This window comes from Scheffersomyces xylosifermentans (assembly GCF_036884685.1).
Source record: "Scheffersomyces xylosifermentans strain CBS 12540 chromosome Unknown RJT20scaffold_4, whole genome shotgun sequence".
Classification (NCBI taxonomy): domain Eukaryota; kingdom Fungi; phylum Ascomycota; class Pichiomycetes; order Serinales; family Debaryomycetaceae; genus Scheffersomyces; species Scheffersomyces xylosifermentans.
The window spans coordinates 1,678,384-1,697,659 of NW_027042942.1; the positions used below are offsets into that span (position 1 = coordinate 1,678,384).

General features: G+C 39.8%; 3 protein-coding genes across 3 annotated transcripts; 2 read left to right on the forward strand and 1 right to left on the reverse strand. All coding sequences in view use genetic code 12, as the record gives it.

Moving 5' to 3' along the window:
• The first annotated feature begins 757 nt into the window (after positions 1-757).
• SMC5 (DNA repair ATPase) lies at positions 758-4,140 on the forward strand. Its single transcript, XM_064920217.1, has one exon. The coding sequence runs from the start codon at positions 788-790 to the stop codon at positions 4,124-4,126; it is 3,339 nt and encodes a 1,112-aa protein (XP_064774634.1). The 5' UTR covers positions 758-787; the 3' UTR covers positions 4,127-4,140.
• A 14-nt stretch (positions 4,141-4,154) lies between these two features.
• RJT20DRAFT_145572 (glutamate--tRNA ligase) lies at positions 4,155-6,655 on the reverse strand (the record flags this gene model as incomplete). Its single annotated transcript, XM_064918806.1, has 3 exons — positions 4,155-4,417; positions 4,442-5,697; positions 6,537-6,655. 3 exons carry the CDS (start codon positions 6,653-6,655, stop codon positions 4,155-4,157), a joined length of 1,638 nt encoding a protein of 545 aa, XP_064774635.1.
• Positions 6,656-6,680: 25 nt separating this feature from the next.
• RJT20DRAFT_45631 (uncharacterized protein) lies at positions 6,681-8,425 on the forward strand. The gene has a single exon (XM_064920218.1). It carries the CDS (start codon positions 6,743-6,745, stop codon positions 8,003-8,005), a length of 1,263 nt encoding a protein of 420 aa, XP_064774636.1. The 5' UTR covers positions 6,681-6,742; the 3' UTR covers positions 8,006-8,425.
• The last annotated feature ends 10,851 nt before the right edge of the window (positions 8,426-19,276 follow it).

A 19,276-nucleotide genomic window follows, 5' to 3' on the forward strand; every position in this document is an offset into this window, starting at 1 on the left:
TCATACGTCACATTCCTCTCAACCCTAACTGTGATCCACTTCAAAACCCCGCAGAAGCATCCACGTTAGAAGAATTGACAACTCTTGAGCGCTTATCATTCTGATTGGATACATAGGAAGGAGCAGACTACCTATGATACTGTTACTGGCGTAAGACGCAGCAGGAATTTGACTACTATATGACTGATCTGCATGGCACCTTACTTGAAGTCACCAATGTGCCAGGACAGACCTCAACAAAACAATTGGGCTATTGCGTATACTACTAAAATACGTATACTACTAAAATACGTATACTACTAAAATATTCTAAAGGTTATTCATGAAGACTAAAGCAACGTCTGGTTTAATGAATACCCCCATTGACTAGGATATCGCTCAGTAACTTCAAAACCTCACATGAATTGTTAGAGCATCCTTCTTCCTCTTATCTGCAACAGACCTAAGGTTGACTAACGGTGTATTCATGAATACCCCCATCGGGCAAACAACGCACAATGTACAATGAAAATATTGCCTCAAATGAATGGAACAAGTGGTTCTACTGATGTCTACTGCCCATTAACTGGTCTCTTGCTCACCCACACCCACACTCTTTTGCTAGCAACACCTCCCTCTTAACTTTGCACATAACCATCAGCAGTAGTCAGCGCTACCACACCAACTTTACAGCAAGTCGCGTTGACACGCTCTTTTTCGATAAGATATTAAGAAAGCAGCTTCTTCTTTGCAAATGGTATATTCCCTTACTCCTTTCTTCTTCTTCATCACATCCCCGCCTTTCTCCATGACTAGCATAGACAGTTTAGGGGACTTTGGTCAATACACACGGCAAGCTAGAGCCAGTACGGGCGCCAGTTCAAGCGCGAAGAGAAGGAAGTTTATGCCTCGTCTCAGTGATGGTGATTTGGATGACGATGCAGACTCTACAGCAATACAGGGCAAACACAGCAATGACAAGTACCGTCCTGGATACATACTAAAGGTAAAGGTGAAAAACTTCACTACCTACTCGTATGCAGAATTCAATTTGTCTCCATCATTAAACATGATCATTGGTCCCAACGGTACCGGTAAGAGTACTCTCGTAGCAGCCATTTGTTTGGGTCTTGGGGGCAAGATTGACCTCATCAAGAGGAAAAACCTCAAGTCGATCATAAAGACCGGCCAAACAAGAAGCACTGTCGAAATCACACTAAAAAACTTTGATAACAAACCTCCCGTAGTGATAAATCGGGAATTCACGGAATCGGATAATCGCTACACAATAAACGGAAGGACTGCCACAGACTCGAATATCAAGGAATTGAGGAAAAGGTTCAATATCCAATTGGACAACTTATGTCATTTCTTGCCACAAGAACGTGTGGCTGAGTTTGCAGGGCTTACACCTGAAAGGTTACTCCTTGAAACAGAAAGAACTCTAGGAGATGGACAGCTTTTGGCTTTACATGAAGATTTGATTAAGAAAGATACCCGTAGTGTCGAACTAGGCATAACAATAAATGACATAAGTTCCAAACTCGAAAAGTTGATTCAGGAAAAGGATCTGCTTGAGGAGGAAACGAAGAAATTCAAAGAGTTCGAAAAGAAAACCCTTGAAATAGAACACCATACAAAACTTCTACCTTATGCCCAATTAGCAGACTTGAAACTTCAACAGCGTGAGACTAAGCGTAAGAGAGACGAGGCAAAGGCTAATTTGGCCAAGTTTATAGACAGCACCAAGCCTCTCCAGAATCAATTGAGAGATGCTCAAAGTGCACGAGAGAAGAAACAAGCCGAGTTGGACGTAGTGGATAACAACCAAAAGGAGATATATTCTAGATATGTCAACACAAAAAAGGACTTGGCAAGCATCTACGATACCATAGATCTGTTGAAATCTAACATAAATACATTAAGAAACAGATCGGCCGAGAAGCGGTCAGAATTAGAAAAACTTCAACATGCTAAAAATACATTGATAAGAGAACGTGACAGAATGGAGCTTCCACAAGAAAATGAAATTGAAGAATTAAGTACCTTAAGAAACGAAAAGAATGATCAATTAAACTCGGTGAATGCAGATGCAGAAACTCTCCATGATAAGTTGAATCTTAAGCACACTGCAATCAAACAAGTGATGCACCATGCTAAACTGATTGAGCAGAAATTGAGGAATAATGATAAATTGGTTGTGCTTGAGCCAACAAGTTCTTACCGTAGTCATGTGAAAGAAGTAGCGTATAGCGCACATCAACTCCTAAGGGCAGAACCAACTTTTAAAGGGATGTATTTCGAGTCTCCAGCTGTGTGCTGCAACGCTACAGACATAGCATTTGCTCCTCATCTAGAGAAAGTTATTGATAACAATACACTTTTATCTATTACGACCGTTGACGAGAAAAGCTTCCAGAACTTGCAGAAGTTCGCCCTGTCGAAAAAAATTAATTTCCCTATGAGAATGACAAAATTCCAGAGAGAGGTTGCTACCTTGTATACCCAAGAGGAAGTGAAGACGTTTGGATTTGAAGGATTTCTATCTGACTTCATTTCGGGACCTCCAGAAGTGCTTAGCATGCTTTATGATGTATCTAAATTGCAAGAGATCCCTGTGTCCAGAAGAGCCTTAAATAGAGAGCAAGTTACCAAATTAACCACTCCAAATAGTAATGGCTATTGTCCCTTCAAGAAGTTTATCGCTGGGGATACTCTTTTTGTTATAGGTCGGTCCAAGTACGGACAAAAACAGGTATTTTATTCCACAGAAAAGATAGGCAGGTCTTTCTATTTTAACTCTAGTGGGATAAATGCTGAAGCCAAGGCTGAATTGTCCAAGCAATTGAGAGAAGCTAGAGATAAAGAAGAAGGAATCAAAGACGAAATAAAGAAACTTCAACAGTTGTACAACGACAAAGTCACCGAAGGAAAGGAAATCAAGAAGGAGCTCGACTCCTTTAAAGAGCGTCTCGCTGAACTAAGTATTACCAAGAACCAAAGAGCAAGAGTAATTGCAAAAATTGCCACAACGGATGAACTAATTAAGAAGATCACCAGAGACTCGAAAAAGGATTACACAGAGAAAATAAGAGCAACAGAAGAAAAGATAGAAACCAAATATAAAGATACCAGTATTTGCATATCAACACTTGCTAAATGTGTCTCAGAATTGACCAAAGTCTCCATTGAATTTAACTTGCTAGAATTCGCTGTACTTCAAGCAAAGAACAGAGAGATTGCAGCAAAAAAGCTTCTTGAAGACTTAGAAAATAGAAAAGAAGCATTAAGAGAAGAATACGAAGTTTTGAAGGCTGAATATAATAAGATTAAGAAGGGAGATGCAGCAAAGATGATCGCGGAGCAGAGTAAGTCTTATACCGAGGAAGAACGTAATATCCTTTCAGATCTCGCCAAATCGTACGTAGATGCCAAAAACTTTTCAGAACGGGTGATTAGAGAAAAGATTCAACTCTTAATAGATGAAAGATCAGTAATGGCCACCGCTGATCTGAGCTCAATCGAGTCCTTAAAGAGGAAATTACAAGAAATAAAGACATCAGAGAAGGAATTACCTCGGTTGAAAAGTGAAAAGAGTAGGCTCGATGCCAGAATAGAGAAAGTTCGTGGAGAATGGGAACCAGCATTGACTGAATTGGTACGTAAAATCTCTCTATCATTCAATAAGAGGTTCACTAAGGTAGCCAGCGATGGTCATGTTGAGCTTGCGAAGGCAGAGAAATTCAAAGATTGGAAATTACAAATTTTGGTCAAATTCAGACAAGAGTCCGAATTGAAGATATTAGATCACCAATCACAATCCGGAGGTGAAAGAGCCGTATCTACTATCTTTTTCATAATGTCGCTTCAAGGATTGACAGATTCGCCATTTAGAGTTGTAGATGAGATAAATCAAGGAATGGACCCCAAGAATGAGAAAATGGCACACAGATACTTGGTACACACCGCATGTCAGAATAACAAATCGCAGTATTTCTTGGTCACTCCCAAGTTACTTACTGGTCTCTACTATCATCCAGATATGGTCGTTCATTGTATTTACACAGGCCCTTTAATTGAGCCAGTTGATAAAGAGGCGGCAGTTCCAGACTTCATGGATTTTGCTGGAAAAGCTATCAGTACATAGATATTTACAAGAATGTTAATGCATGAAGTTATGATGTAATTTGCTTGAGAAAAGCAGCGAAGGCAAGAAGTCTCTCCTTGCATTCTTCCTCGCCAAGAGTATCAATCAAAACTGGAACTCCAAGGCCAGGAGTGCCGCCGGATAAGGCATATCTGACTGTTTGAAAGACATCCTTCTTTTTAAGTTCGGTTTTCTCTTCCAAAAGCTCCTGGACCACTTGCTTGAATGAGGACAATGGCTTACTTGCCAAAGTTTCTGCAATTTCAATTGAAATCAGAGAATCAATGTTTGCTGTTAATGTTGTGTAGTCCACACGGCGAAATAAATATGAGTGAACAGATTCGATATCTTTCAAAGTTGTTAAACTCGGTCCCAAATTCTCAAGTAGTTTCTTAAAGATGCTTTTGCTATACTTACCGTCACTTAGCTTTTCAAATTCTGGATAGTAGTCAGCGACAATAGCATCAAGCTTCGCAGGATTTTTAATATTTTCATTAAGGTGATGCTTGTTAAAGTAGTATAATTTGGAATCGTTAACCTTGGCATTTCCTCTTGTCAAGTGATCAAGAGAAAACTTTTCCACAATCTCTTTTAAGGACATAGATTCGTTGGCACTAACACCAGGAACATCTCTAGCGGGAGACCACCCAAAGAGAGCTACAAAGTTTATGAGAGCTTCTGGAAGGATTCCCCTTTCTTTCATACTTAGAATGCCAATATCGCCAGATCTCTTCGATAATTTCTTGTCCTCGAGAGATGTAAGCAATGGAATATGAATGAACTTCGGTGCTTCCCACCCAAAAGCTTTATAAAGTGCAATATGTTTAGGTGTAGATGGTAGCCACTCTTCTCCTCTTATAACATGGGTTATTTTCATCAAGTAGTCATCAACTACATTGGCAAAATGATATGTGGGCATTCCGTCAGATTTTATAATCACGAAGTCATCATATCGTCTGTCATTATAGTTGTACTGCGGTTGAAGGTTCAAAGAGCCATGAACTAAATCTTCAAACGGCTCGTAAGAATCTGGCGATTTGAATCTGAGAACTGTGTCATTGCCTTCATCAGATACCGAAGGGTCATGTAGGCACTTCCTATCATAGGTAACTGTCGTAGGAGGTTTCAACTTGGTAGCCGATTCTCTCAAGTTGTTGAGCCTCTCTTTTGAGCAAGAACAACGGTAAGCATGTCCTTGATCGATAAGTATTTGAGCGTATTTCTTGTATATCTCCATTCTATCCGACTGTCTGTAAGGGCCATAGGGTCCTCTTTCATTAGGTCCTTCATCTACTTCTAAGTTGCACCATTTGAGACTCTGATAGATATTCTCTTCAGCATCTTGTACTAATCTTGTTCGATCAGTATCTTCAAGGCGCAAGAGAAATTGCCCACCGGTATTTTTCGCAAGAAGATAATTGTATAGAGCCGTTCTCAAGGATCCAAGGTGCAAGTAGCCCGTGGGAGAAGGAGCAAACCTTGTTCTGGCAGGAGTAGTTGGGTGCACAGACTTGATCTCCTCAGCCTTATGGTGTCCGAGCGAAGGGCCGGTCTTCTTCGTGAGGCGGGAACTACCCTTGAGATTCAATTTCTTAGAGTAGTGTCTTCGGGACACCGCTCGCACAACTGAAATCATCTGTGAAGGTGACATGGAAGGAAACAGCGGTGAAATCTGGGGATAATAAAAATATATCGATATGAAGTGGAATGGTTTTGTGCAGACCATAATTTTCCACTTCTACAATATATTGCGGCATGGATGGTATATTGGCATATGGCGATAGCATAATTTTTTTTATTGTACCAACTTTCAGAACGTCTATTTTGTTAAAGGATATTTTCAGAAGACTACTTCTTCTCAATTAAATTTCATCATAAATTGACAACTAGAAAAAACTTCCGGAATCAACAGTTTGAGTGATGTGATACCATATTAAATAGTGGTATTTTTAGGGGCAGTGATAGGAAAGAGTGATTAAAAAAGAACGAAATATATGGTCTTACAATCAACGTTGACATATCCACCTCCACGAATATTCTATTAAGTACAGGACTCTTCTCTATGATATGATTCTCTCACCATTTGCTTCTGAGCAAAGACAATACTAATATATTATGTTCCCAAGACAGTACTACGAGACGCAGATGAACAACCACAACACTGTTTGAAATTCTTAAAACTGGGAGATTTCACCCGTCTTCGCCTCTATATCCGTTCTGCTCCCTCTATCGACCTTTCTAAACAATAATCAATGCGATCTTAACCTTTAACAACATTATCATCTAACGTATCATATAACATGACGTAGTGCGAACCCCAGAGCAGTACATTGACCCCACTCACTCTACTCACTCTACTCTCTACTCACACCCAGTACTCTCCCTCAAACCCTCTGCTCTCTCTACTTACTCTTCGCACCTCTCACTCAGCTTTATTACTGCAAAATCTCTGATTCTGGAACCGATCTCGCACACGTGACTCTCCCCAACTTTCAAGGAGACACAAACCTCTAAAATCGGGTTTGCCATCGTTAGTTACAGAAGAGGTGATGTAGTTCTTCTTGTCAAAGCAATATCCATTGATATATAACATCATTTTAGTTCATTCAAGTCAATATGGCTAAGTCAAGCGAATCCGCACTGGGCGAGAATCTGGACATTGAGTCCAAAGCAGGAGACAATTCTTCCACAGGATGTGACTGGCACTCTCGCCATGGTTGTCACAGAAATAGGGACAGTGCCACTACCAATGCCAATATCGAAGAGTACGAGCGAATGATAGCACAATTCCAAGATTTGAAACAAAGCGTCTCTGAGTTTACAAGAGGCTTCTTCAACCGCACCAACGATTCGTTGTCGGATTTCAATGTTTTCGCCAAGGACTACTCCCTTGGCTGGCTTTTTGACTTGGACAAAGAATCGACCGAGCAGCTCAAGGAGGCCAGAAAGACGTTTAAATCGTTGTTCAACGATGATAACTCTATAAAGGAGGTGGAGGAATCTACCGATATTGATGCCATTTACCCTAGACCATACGAGGTTCGCGACGTCAACAGAGGTTGGGGTAGACGTCGCGAAGGGCCATTTGATGGTGTCTTCAACGGAATGGGTGACTTCTACGGCGGAAGATTCCTGGATAGATTCGGAGGCTCAATTCGTAGTGGAAAGACCCCTTTTGGATATTACTCATTCAGAACGCCATCGACTAGATATTACCACAATTGCTTGAACAAAGGTGGCGAATCAGTATGGGACGCAAGAGGATATTGGAGATGTCTCTTCCCTAACAGAGAAGTTCCTGTAGAACTCCTTAACTATAAGCAAGAGAAATTGCGTGGCCAGATTTTGACAAAGGAAGATTTGGATAATGCAATTCAAGAGAAAGGCATTGATGAGTCGTCCATAAAGGGCGGAACCATTGATTTGGGCGAGAAGGGTGTTTACTTCAGAAAATTCGACGACTACTTGAACTGGAAGAACATAATGTATTCCAACATTCGCAAGGAGAGGGAAAATTCTAGAAACAGATACTTGGATAATATAAATAGCGCCAGGAAGGAGGTACTTCCAGTTGTGGAAGCCACCAGTCCCAACTCTAATGCACCAGTGGGTGATGATAGCAAGAAGGTTGTCTCTAGATCGTTGTCCTCCGTGTACACGTCCAATACGGAGACCAATGAAGTTGAATTCAAAGAAACCAAGACCGAGTTCTTCGACGACGGCACATCTGTGACAAAGACGATTAGAAAGTCAAAGCCATTTGATGCCAAGGACTGGGCCGATGTTTCAGAGAATGTATCTCAAGAGCAAGTTACTACTTCCAGAGGTGACTCTGGGTTCAAGGGAGGTTGGTTTTGGAACTCTGGAAAGAAAGAGTAGAAGGAAAGTCAAATATATCTCTATGAACATATTAATGAGGAGCGAGCCTCAAATGTGCAGCTCCATTTTTTATTAGTTGTGTCTTAAGTTTAGTCTTTAGACCGGATCCGGTTATGGAATGGTGGTTTGGAAGACTATAGTATTAGTTGTGTTATTGGTTAGGCTTGATTGTTTGTAAATAAATGCCGAATGAGAAAGACAGTGAGTCTGAGTAGTTTTTGGTAGTTAATACTGCCACCAGAGACACATATACTGTGATCGTTCTCCAAGACCACGTTGTTCTCCACGATTAAGAAAAAGCGTGGCAATTTTGCAGCCGGTATAAGTGTTGAAAGCAGCCATGCTGGATGTAAGTCAATTAGCAAGTTCTTATTCCCCTGTAACCCCGATCGGAAAGAACGAAATTGTTCTACATATCTGTTTCACCGTACCAAGCGATGACTACCCATCCTCTGATGTCCGAATCTACCATCTCTAATCTTCTACTAATTCGATCCTCATGAATCCACGTGAAAACATAAATATCGTTTGACCAAATGCGGCTAGTATTACCAAACATCAATAACAAGAATGTACTGCTAGAATTAGACCATACCTACATTATATATAGTGTTCAGTATTCAGTAGTTATAATTGGATTAAACTCGCCAAGGGCCCTAGATATAAGCGCCCTAATGAACACCTCTTGTTGAAGTTGCAAAAAAGTAGGCAAGGTTGACGCTACCATATTTTGAGGTCATAGCTGCAAAATTTTAAACCAGCGATTACAAAAGCTTTTGGTGGTTACTTTGCGTAACCTTTATTCTTTAAAAAACAGTAGCAACAGAAAAGGAAAGAGTATGTTAACAGGTAAATTTTGTGAAAACAGCACTAACGCAACAGATAGCCATGAGCAACGAAGCCCCCAATCGAGTAGGCGATGCTCCAGTATCAAGTGATGCAGCTTTTAATGCTTTACTCGGCGGCCTTGAAGCTATACCCAAAGATGGCATCTACATGATCACTAGATTACACAGCATTGTAACAGAGAAGTTCAAAGATATGTTTAACTTAATATTACAGCCTCAACGCTCTTCCAAAGTGGCTGCTTATACAGTCATCTTCCAATGGATGAACGAGATGTATAAATCCACTCAAAAATGCAAAATATCAATAGAAAATAATTGGTGCTGTGAACTTAGAAAGCAACAAGTAAACAACAATTTACGGACTTCTATAGCCTTGGCTACCGTCTATCAAGTGGCTTGCCTTGCCAAAGCTACACCGAATGAAATCGAGGCCGATGTATACAAGGAATATGAAAGCTTCTTTTCTGTCATAATAGCAGAATTAAACGCAGCGCTTAACCAAAGTCTGTTAGAACTTGCTACTCAGCCTGAAGGAGACTGAATAGCTCACTTTCTATACGATTAAGCTCCCTAATTCAGTATGCCTGCAAATAAAAGTCAGCGGAAAGCATCCATTGAGATTGACTTGACCATGTTAAATTCCTATACAACCTAGCACGAGAGAGGCAATTCTATAGCTGCTCAAATCATTCTGAAAAATACCGTCTCAAAACATCTTGAGTTATTGTATTCCAAGAAGTATTATTGCCATAAACCACCAAAAGTTCACCAAGCAAAGGAACAAATATATTAGTTACTTTACGGCAGTTCCAAACTGCGATGGACTTATTACAAGAATATAAGATGTGTTGAAAGGGTTTAATGTACAATACAACAATGTTGAAATAGATGGGATCTACCAACAACCTTTATAAGTTTGATATCGATTACCTGACTTCTTACTATAGTAAGCTTGTTTCAAGCTCAAATTCTGACGAATTTATGAGAACTAGATTAGGTCAGCATTGAAGGAGAACTACTGTTCGTACTGTCTGAGATAGAAATCGTGAGTCACTGAGCTTAGATTCCAGTGAACTATTTAATGATGATCCAAGCATGGATATCGTGTATTTTGAAAATCTCGCTGTTCTCATTAAAGTAGTATTTACTCAACTTCATTCAGTGCTGAAATGTATTATTCTCGCCATTTACTGCTGACAGTTCCTTGGTTTACGAAAAGAGATCCCAATAAATGTACCACTATGAACAACATTTATAGTTTCGATCTCAGCTAGAGATTAGTTATATTCTTGAGATGTATAACAAGGAACGAAGATCTTGGACCATAACTGTGTGCGAAAATTCTGCCAGTGTATTGATGCCTCATCCTCTGCTACAAATTTCTGGATCAAACTTGTTTTACTATTCTCTATAGTATTAATACTTTACAAAACTATACGACTAAACAATCAACTAAACAACAAAATATTAAAATAGACAATCTAACTCGACAAAAACTACTGACTATCAGAATAATCAATTTCAATTGCACCTCCTTTCACACCAGCTGGAATAACCGAAGGTATAGTTTTGTCAACCAAAATCACGCTGGATTCAGTTCTTCTCATCAGACTCCAGTAAGTACCATTATTCCTCGAATGGGTATTGTAAGCCTGTTTCGAAATACTTCTAGTATTCGAATGAATACTCTGTCTTAATTTATTTCCATATGGATCTAAGACAAAATGATTCTGAACATCAATGGAAACAATAGTTTCGGGGTCTGATTGAATGAGGAAGTTAGGCAAACCAACTTGACAGTTTGGACCTTTAACCAAATCAACAATTAGTATCCCCTCTAAATTATCATCCAAACCATTGGTTAACATTGGCAACCAATGAGAAGAAGTAAATCTACCGTACTGCGTGTACCTCACTCCAAAGCCGGCCACATAGGTGACAACTTTGTAACCAGCAACATGTGCAGCCCAGGAAACCTTCCATGCGTCCAAAAAAGAATAGAGTGCGCCAGATCTTGTTAACCTCTTCGGTTTGGGAATGCTGAATTTACCAGAGAACGGCGATTCTTCATTCAAAGCATTTAGAGGGTAAATAAGAAAAGGTGATGAAACTGAAGGAACCCCAATACTAATAATACTCTTATCATTTAAAATAAGACCGTCCTGTGTGCTGATTGACTGTGCCTCAACACTAAGCTCTCTTAATGCTCTGCTCACATTAGGATAGAATACATAGACCCCACTCATTCCGTTAAGTGGAATATCTAATCCAGTTGCCAATGAAACAGCAGCAGCAAACATCGTCTCAGGCTGGAGAAAATATCTCTCGTCAAAAGTCAGAGAGCCTAGTAAACGCTTTAAGCGACTTTCCCTAATACTAAGACCTATGTTAACTGCTTCTGCCAAGGCAAGCGATCTTGTGAACAAAAGGTATGGATTTTCAATGAAAGTTGCCCACTCATTGACAGCATCAGAGTCGAGTAAGCCGGGATCAGATAATACAAAGAAAGGATATCTTCCTCTAACTGATGTGAATCTAGGCAATGCAATTTCAACGATTTCCTTCAACCAGACCATGCCTTCAGCGCTATCTGGAACGGCAGTCACCAAAATTTGCGAGGCAACATTCAACGCAGTGAATGCCTGGTTGTATAAGTTGTTGCCGACAACGTACCTTCTCAAAATTTCTAGAACCTGAGAGGAACTTGGAAATTTGATCTCCGATTTCTTTTCAAACCAGTTATCAATGATTGAGATTTCATTATCAAATCTGTAGTATACTCTTTCACAGAGTTTGTCAGTGTGGAAATCGATTTTGAAATTGGTCTGTGACACCCATTTACCAAGCATTAACAAGATAATAATGGCCTCTCCTTCATCAAAACCTCTAAGATCTATATGAGCATCCTCTGTTTCAGGCAAATAGCTATCAACATGATGATATTCTGGATAGTTTAAGTGATCCCTTCCACCAGGAAAAGAAAAATTAGAGGGCCCGGAATCCTTCTGTGAGTCAAATGACAAAGTAACTAATACCCCATCCTCGTCAAAACTTGGAAACAGACCTGTGTTCAATTCACCCCTCTCAAGAAGATCAAGTAACACAAACAATCTAATCAAGTTGAAAAGTAATCCAACATGATTATCTCTCCATCTATATCCAACAAGTGCATTAATGTGAGTCATGATTGCTGTTGAGTTCAACCCACTGGTTTTCTTCAACTCGTCAATGATACTATCAATGTCTATTTGCCCTGCAGATGTAAGGAACTTCTTTGGGAGACCAGCTAGACTACTCTCGGCGTTCACAAGAATCACCTTAACAATTCCAACCCAGGTGAACCTTTGAATAAATTCGGTTTGAACAATTCGCGTAATTCCCTTAATTTCATAGCAAGTCGCTACGTCGGAGACTACGGTTGTTGTGCCATTTAATTGGCTTGGTAATAACCAATTGTTGCCGTATGAGATACCTTTTAAGATACTCATTAGCAATCAATTAATTATTACTGTAATCGTGTTGTACTCCCAGTATATTTGGTCTAGTCAATTACAATGTATTTTATTCTGATTGAATTGGACGAGGAGATTCTGGGATTCTCTGATTCTGATTCTTTGATTCTGATTCTCTGATTCTCTGATTCTCTGATTCTCTGATTCTCTGATTGAATTAGAGGAGGTAATTAGACCTTCAACAATTTAAATTCTGACTGAACTGGAGGAGGCAAATCCCCCCTTTTTAAAGTTTTTTTGAGCAAAAAAAGCGACTTTTAAACAGGAGCGTGTTTTACTGTTTTTGGGCAATTGGCTACTTAGGACATGCAGCGTCCTCCTTGAGCCTGTGTTAACCTGCAAACACGTCCTTCTTCTCCCTGCAATTTTAAGGTTACAACACAACTAATCATCCGTTTCATCACATTACATAGTAATCCGGAAACTTTAATTGACTGATCCTCGGAAGAGTATTGCTTGCATTTTGACCATTCTTCATATTGTCGATGTGCTTTATTTCCGCTAGGTGCTAAAAGTTTGGCTCTTGCATTGAGCATCAGCTGAACAGGGTATTTGCCTGATGTGAATGGTAGATGCACGTACCTTTTTCCACTTCAATATCACTTCCATACAAATTCCATAACAATTACAACATGAAGTTTCTCTTAGCTAAAGTGGTGCTACTGATGAGCAACATTGAAATCCAATGTTGAAATCCAATGTTGAAATACGTAAGGCATTTTACTTCTGATGATCACGACGGATTATATGCTCGACATAGTGTCGATGGTTGTAGCACAATCGTCAATAGACTCCTTATAGGAATCCGTGGTGGTGGCAATGAACCATTAATTTCAAATGAGTTTAGAGCTCTTCAAACATATACATGGGTTGGAAAAGTGTATTCTTCTGAAACTGATGGAAACTCGTATCTAGAAGGAATAGGTGAGAGATATTTAAGAATCGATGGTACAATAGATTCGAATCACATACAAGAGGATCTACTGAAACAACTAGGTATACCCCGAGCAACTGTTAGCGATCATTGGAGAGACGCATTCAATTGGAGTTGGTACGATAACCACATTGCCTTACTTGTAAATTTAATTCGCTTTTTCTATTTAAGTGAAATAGAAAGCAAAGGGGGGTTTACAAAGGGTGTTTTCCCGAAGTGTACTGACTCAAACGTTCACTCTGATATTAATGATGCTTTCAAATTCGTTGATGACAAAGTTATTTGGCAATGGCCAGGGCGAAGAGTTGGACGCAATTACCCAGTTTGGAACTATGTTTCAGAGGAATTACCGTCTACAGGGAGTATTCCATCTATCAACTTAAAGGGATTGTTGGAAGAAGAGGCCAAAATAGTTTTGATGATGTTGGGTGAGTGGATATCTCAAACGAACTACAAAATAGACTTTTCTTACCCTTTACTTGCTCATCAGGTAAACTACAGATATGACAGCAGGATCGCCTCATTGGAAGAATGGTTGAGGGGAAGTAAAACTAGTATCAATTATCCAATCCCTCAACCAAGCCTAATTTGGAGCGCACTTTGCAAATATGTAATGATTAATGGATTACAAAACCAATTTCACAAGGCGGCAAATATTGTATCACAATTGTTGCTTACAGCTTGTCCTCGAAATGTTGAAGGTATGACATGGCTCACACATACCACTCGCGTCACTCTACCTAGATTTGGATCAGTTAGAGGAAGATATTCCATATTGAACAATGGGATTTCGGCCCTACTCGAGGCAAAAGCATTGGAGGACTGGAAGGAGTTACAAAATAACCCTGACCTAATATTTAACTTCGGTATGATCTTAGCTACAGTATTTAACATAGGACTTGCTAAGAGAGACTTTTTATTGTCCAATAAACCATTCTCTACAACAGAGCAGATTGAAAGTACTTTATCCTTTGGTTCTTTCAATTTTTTTGAATCAGCCGTCACTTTTGCCACAGGATTGCCCTATCCAGTAAAGGGGAGAGAAGACTTGTTTTTGAGCTTTCCGGACTTGACAAAGCCAAATTCAACATATCACTTCTCAATATCTGAGGACGACGAACAGTCGGAGATAAGATGTCATGGAGTGCCCTTTGTCGGTTCGCCTTTTATTTGCTTTCCTTTGGCTGTGTTCGAGGAGTCGAGTCCTTACAGTGGCAAATACCTGATGCCCCCTCCGCTCAGGGTAGTAAAAAATGGAATGATATACAGCCCGCTTGATACCTGGAAGTTAGCTTATTTATGTAAGATTATCGGCTATGACTTATATGTAAACTTCGATGGCTTGCAATCTTCTAAAGCTGAGCCATATGATGCTTCCGGTGATTCATGTTGGGTAAGACCATATCAAGCCCCAACCGTTTCAGCAGGCGAAGGAATTTATGTGTCTTTCGAAGCTTTGAAGCGCAGAGAAGGTGTGGTCTCTTTCAATCTACGTACGATCTTGACAAAGCAAATGGAAATCGATATACTGGTACTCTCACTGCACATTGACTCACCTGACAATAATGGAACTGAATTTTCGATGAATTTGAAGAACAGGAAATGCAATCTACCTGGAATTCAAGTAATAACAAGTGATGATGTATTAAGTTTTACGGGATATATCGATTCGCAAAAAGGAAGTAGTACCTCTTCACGTATCGATATGGTAGACAAGGGGCACCACAATGCAGAAAACTGGATGAAGTTGACATTGATCGAATCGAGAGAAGGTCGAAAACCAAATAGATACGTTGTCAATGATCTGAATACCTTTCCAACTTGGGTTAGATTTCGTGCGAGAATCCAGGCCGTCCTGAGAATAAATTCTACGCACATGTTGGCGGATGTAGTTCCAAGCAGCCAACTATCTTCGTATTCCTCAGAATTATGTTTTAGTGTCGCGCTCAAGTGGTTTGGAGAAGTCAGGAATGTAACTCTCTGGCGCAATGGAGATTATTACGGAGTATATCTCAAAACTGACTACGATACGAACATAATGGGTCCTATTTTGAAGAGAAACATTTCAATGATATATAGTATTGTTGATGGTATTGTCTTCAACGAAAGTGACATAAAATGGTTTTTAAAGAGGGTGTTTGATGTCGATCCAAGAATTCGCCCTAATTTGTTCAAAGATTCGTATGATTATGTCAGGAGCAAAGTGACAGCTCAGCACCATACACACTTGAGACCTGTGGAAATTTTGCTGGCTGCAGAAGAAATATCAAAAGAAAGATATCATTTCGCTAAATGTATTCAAAAATTGTTATTCGATTCTGGTATAAATGTGGAATCAACAGTATCTAGTTTTATGGTGTATATCATTTCGCTTTCGACAGATTGGATTCCATTAATCCTTGATAGTGCAGCCTTGTGGAAAAATTGCAGCGGAGAAGATGATTTACTATCTCGACTAAAGAAAGTTTCAAGTCATTTGAAAGCAGCGCATTCAGTACAATTGCAGCCTCTAACAGAATTATTTGAATTGCCTGTTCTAATGAATAGGGGAATTGGCAGCGTCGACTGGTCAGCAGAACGAAACAATAGAACGAACCCTAATTGCACCACTGTTCTACCTGAAGAGGTATATAATTCCGCATTCAAAATATTTGAATTGTCTCGCACCCTTGGATACAAATACCCGAAGATGGAACTAGAAGATTATATTCAGAATAGATGGGAATGGGTGCCTGGAGGCAGTGTACACTCACAGTACATTGAAGATGATCCCTACATAATTAAAGGGTTGTATTCCCGAAATAAGTTCGTAACATTGAATATGATGCCAAAAGGGAAAATCGAGTCATTCTTCAGGAGCCCCCCGGAAGTTAGGGCATGGACTTCCACCAAGTATGAGTGGGGCAAGCAGCGTGCCATATATGGTACTGATCTCCGAAGTACTGTCATAAGCAATTTCGCGATGTTCAGATGCGAGGAATCCCTTAAGCATATGTTTCCGATCGGAGAACAGGCCGAAGCGAGTAAAGTTCATAAAAGGATTGGCCATATGTTGAATGGATATGACAGCTTTTGTTTTGATTATGACGATTTTAATTCCCAGCATTCAATCACTTCCATGAAAGCTGTCTTGAAAGCTTTTTTGGACGCATACTCAAGCGATATGTCTCAAGCACAAAAGGAAGCAATGATATGGACAATTAATTCGGTGGACAGAATGTTCGCTCTTGATCCAAATACAAGCATGTGGTATAGACTTAATGGGACGTTGCTATCGGGCTGGCGCTTGACTACTTTCATGAACACGGTTTTGAACTGGGCATATATGGACATTGCTGGAGCTTTTGACGTTGAAGGATTTTCGGATTCTGTTCATAATGGAGACGATGTTATGATCAGCTTGAATACAATCCGTGCAGCTGTTAAGATAATGCAAAAAATGAAAGAAATAAATGCAAGGGCACAAGTTACCAAATGTAACATTCTTTCAATAAGTGAATTTTTAAGAGTCGAACATGGAATGAAGGGGCATGATGGGTTAGGAGCGCAATACCTTACCAGATCATGTGCAACGATCACTCATAGTAGAATAGAGTCGAATGAGCCAATTTCAGTTATTCGATTGATTGAGGCAGATGAAACACGTTTGAAAGACTTAGAGAGCAGAACCTCAATTCCAGAGGTTGTCCCTGCTCTTCGTAGACAGTTGCAGCGGCGAGTGGAAAGTGTATTCAAGATATCTATTGATGATTGTGAAATAATACGAAATGCACATCCAGTGGTTGGGGGATGCTCGAGAGATCCTTTGGCCTCTATAGATATGGTAATTGACGTTAATAGTGGTGCCTTTGAAATCCCAATTGAAGTGACAGATCCGTCTCAGTGGCCAGGGGTATTTGACTACGTCCAGGCCTTGGATAACAAACTTGATGGGCGAATTGAGAGAAAGAAGATTTTCGACGCCGTAATTAAAGGAAGTAGATTAACTATTGCGAGGTCGAGGCTGATAAGAGTGAGGGTTATCGAAAATAGGAACAGAGACAAATCACTTTGGGAAAGAACCATGTTTCGCACGTATAAGGAGTATTCCGTTAGCTACTTTGTGAATCTTTCGAAGTTTATGGGAATTCCTCCAGTATCGAATATAGAGAAAGGAGAGGCAGCTTTTTTATTGAACACAATAAGAAATAGTTCTGACCAATTACGTGCGTTACAAATATTGTTATAAATCCTATCCATTCTATAAGCAAGTTCCCTTGTGAAAACTGTGTATATACTCCATTGTTAAAAAATAGGGTCGCCGACCAAGGAAACATCGCTTCGCTTAGGCGACATATAGCATTATCATCTAATTTAGGTATCACTGATTACATCTTTGAACACTTCCGTTGTGAAGTTGAAAGTGGAAGTCGCTACAATCACCAAAACTAACACAAGTATGAACTACCAATCTATAGACTATTTATTGATACGAAGCGTTTCTCGTGTGCACTTACTGGGAATTGAGGAAATGCTACATTGAGATTTTAATTCGATGCTTTGCAGCTGATGAAAACAATGTTAGAACGAGTTTTGAATCTTGCAGCAATAAATGACCATTGGAGGAACTTGTCCAATTCTAACTTCATATGCGAGTTGTTGTTAATGATATACAGAAGTACCAATCATACAGAAGAAGTCGCTTTGGAACAGCCTATTATTATAATGTATACAAATACATATCCATTTAACTAAGCCTAAATTGATCTTTTCTCAGAACCCATGCATTCACATCATGTACCTTCCCAATTATGGTCGCATTGCATTGAATGGCAAGCATCGAAAAGCTCGAAGTTAAAGCTGCTCTAAGTCCTACGGATGTCTTCAAATATCGACTCGCAGTCTCTATCATAATCGGTGGCAACCAATGAGCCATTAACCCGTTTCATTGAACCTTTCACTATTTCAGGTGTCGAATCTGCTAAATTGCGCCAGCGAATACTTGAGACTCCTTTTGAAATGGCGCTTCTGCCTTCTCTAGTATCATTCTTATCATTTAATGACACGTCGCAAACCTCAATTTCTATTTCAAAGGGTGGATAAGTGTCCGGAATGAGAAAATTGGGCAAATGTATCGAATCTCTATCTATTCGTACAAAGCCCGTAACGAGGAAGCCTTTACTATCACTTAACGAGCAAGCTTGAGACAACGGAAACCACTTGCTTTGGCGAGGATGATGATATTCTTGATCTTCAGATTTATTGTTGAAGGCTTGAATCTCGTAACCGGCCACTTCACAGAGCCAGGCTAGCTTCCAAGTATCCAAAGGACTGTATATTGCTCCATGTTCTACAATTCTGATTGGTTTTGGAAGGGAAAACTTTCCACTGTATGGACTAGCATCTTCAAACACCGCAATTGGATATGAGATGTAAGGGGAACCGACAAAGGGAACGTCGCGAAACACACAATCATCTTCAACAATCTCCGATTGATTTCCTAGAAGAGATAAGGACACTTTCAAACTGTTGCATGTTTCCACTAGAGAAGGGTAAAACAAGTAGGCACCTTTCATTTCATTCTTAGGAATTTCTGATCCTGTAGCGAGACTGATTGCAGAAGCATAAAATGATTCAGGGTTCAAGAAAAATTCTTCTATTGTTTCCCTCGATGAAAGCCCATTACGTACCCTGAAATCTCGTGCTGCTAACCCTATATTGAACCAAGTGGCTAATACCAATGATCTAGAAAATAATAGATATGGATTAGCAATAAATTGTGCCCATTCTTCAACATGATCTGGTATTGCTATGGCATTGTCGCCTTGACAAAGGAAGGGATATCTTCCTCTAATAGAACCAAATTTAGGTAAATTAATCTCAGCAGCGTGCTGCACCCATGTCATTCCCTCCACATTTTCAGGATAAATAGTAAGCATAAGTTGACTAATTAAATCGCTTGCAATATGGAATTGATAGTACAAGCAGTTGCTAACGA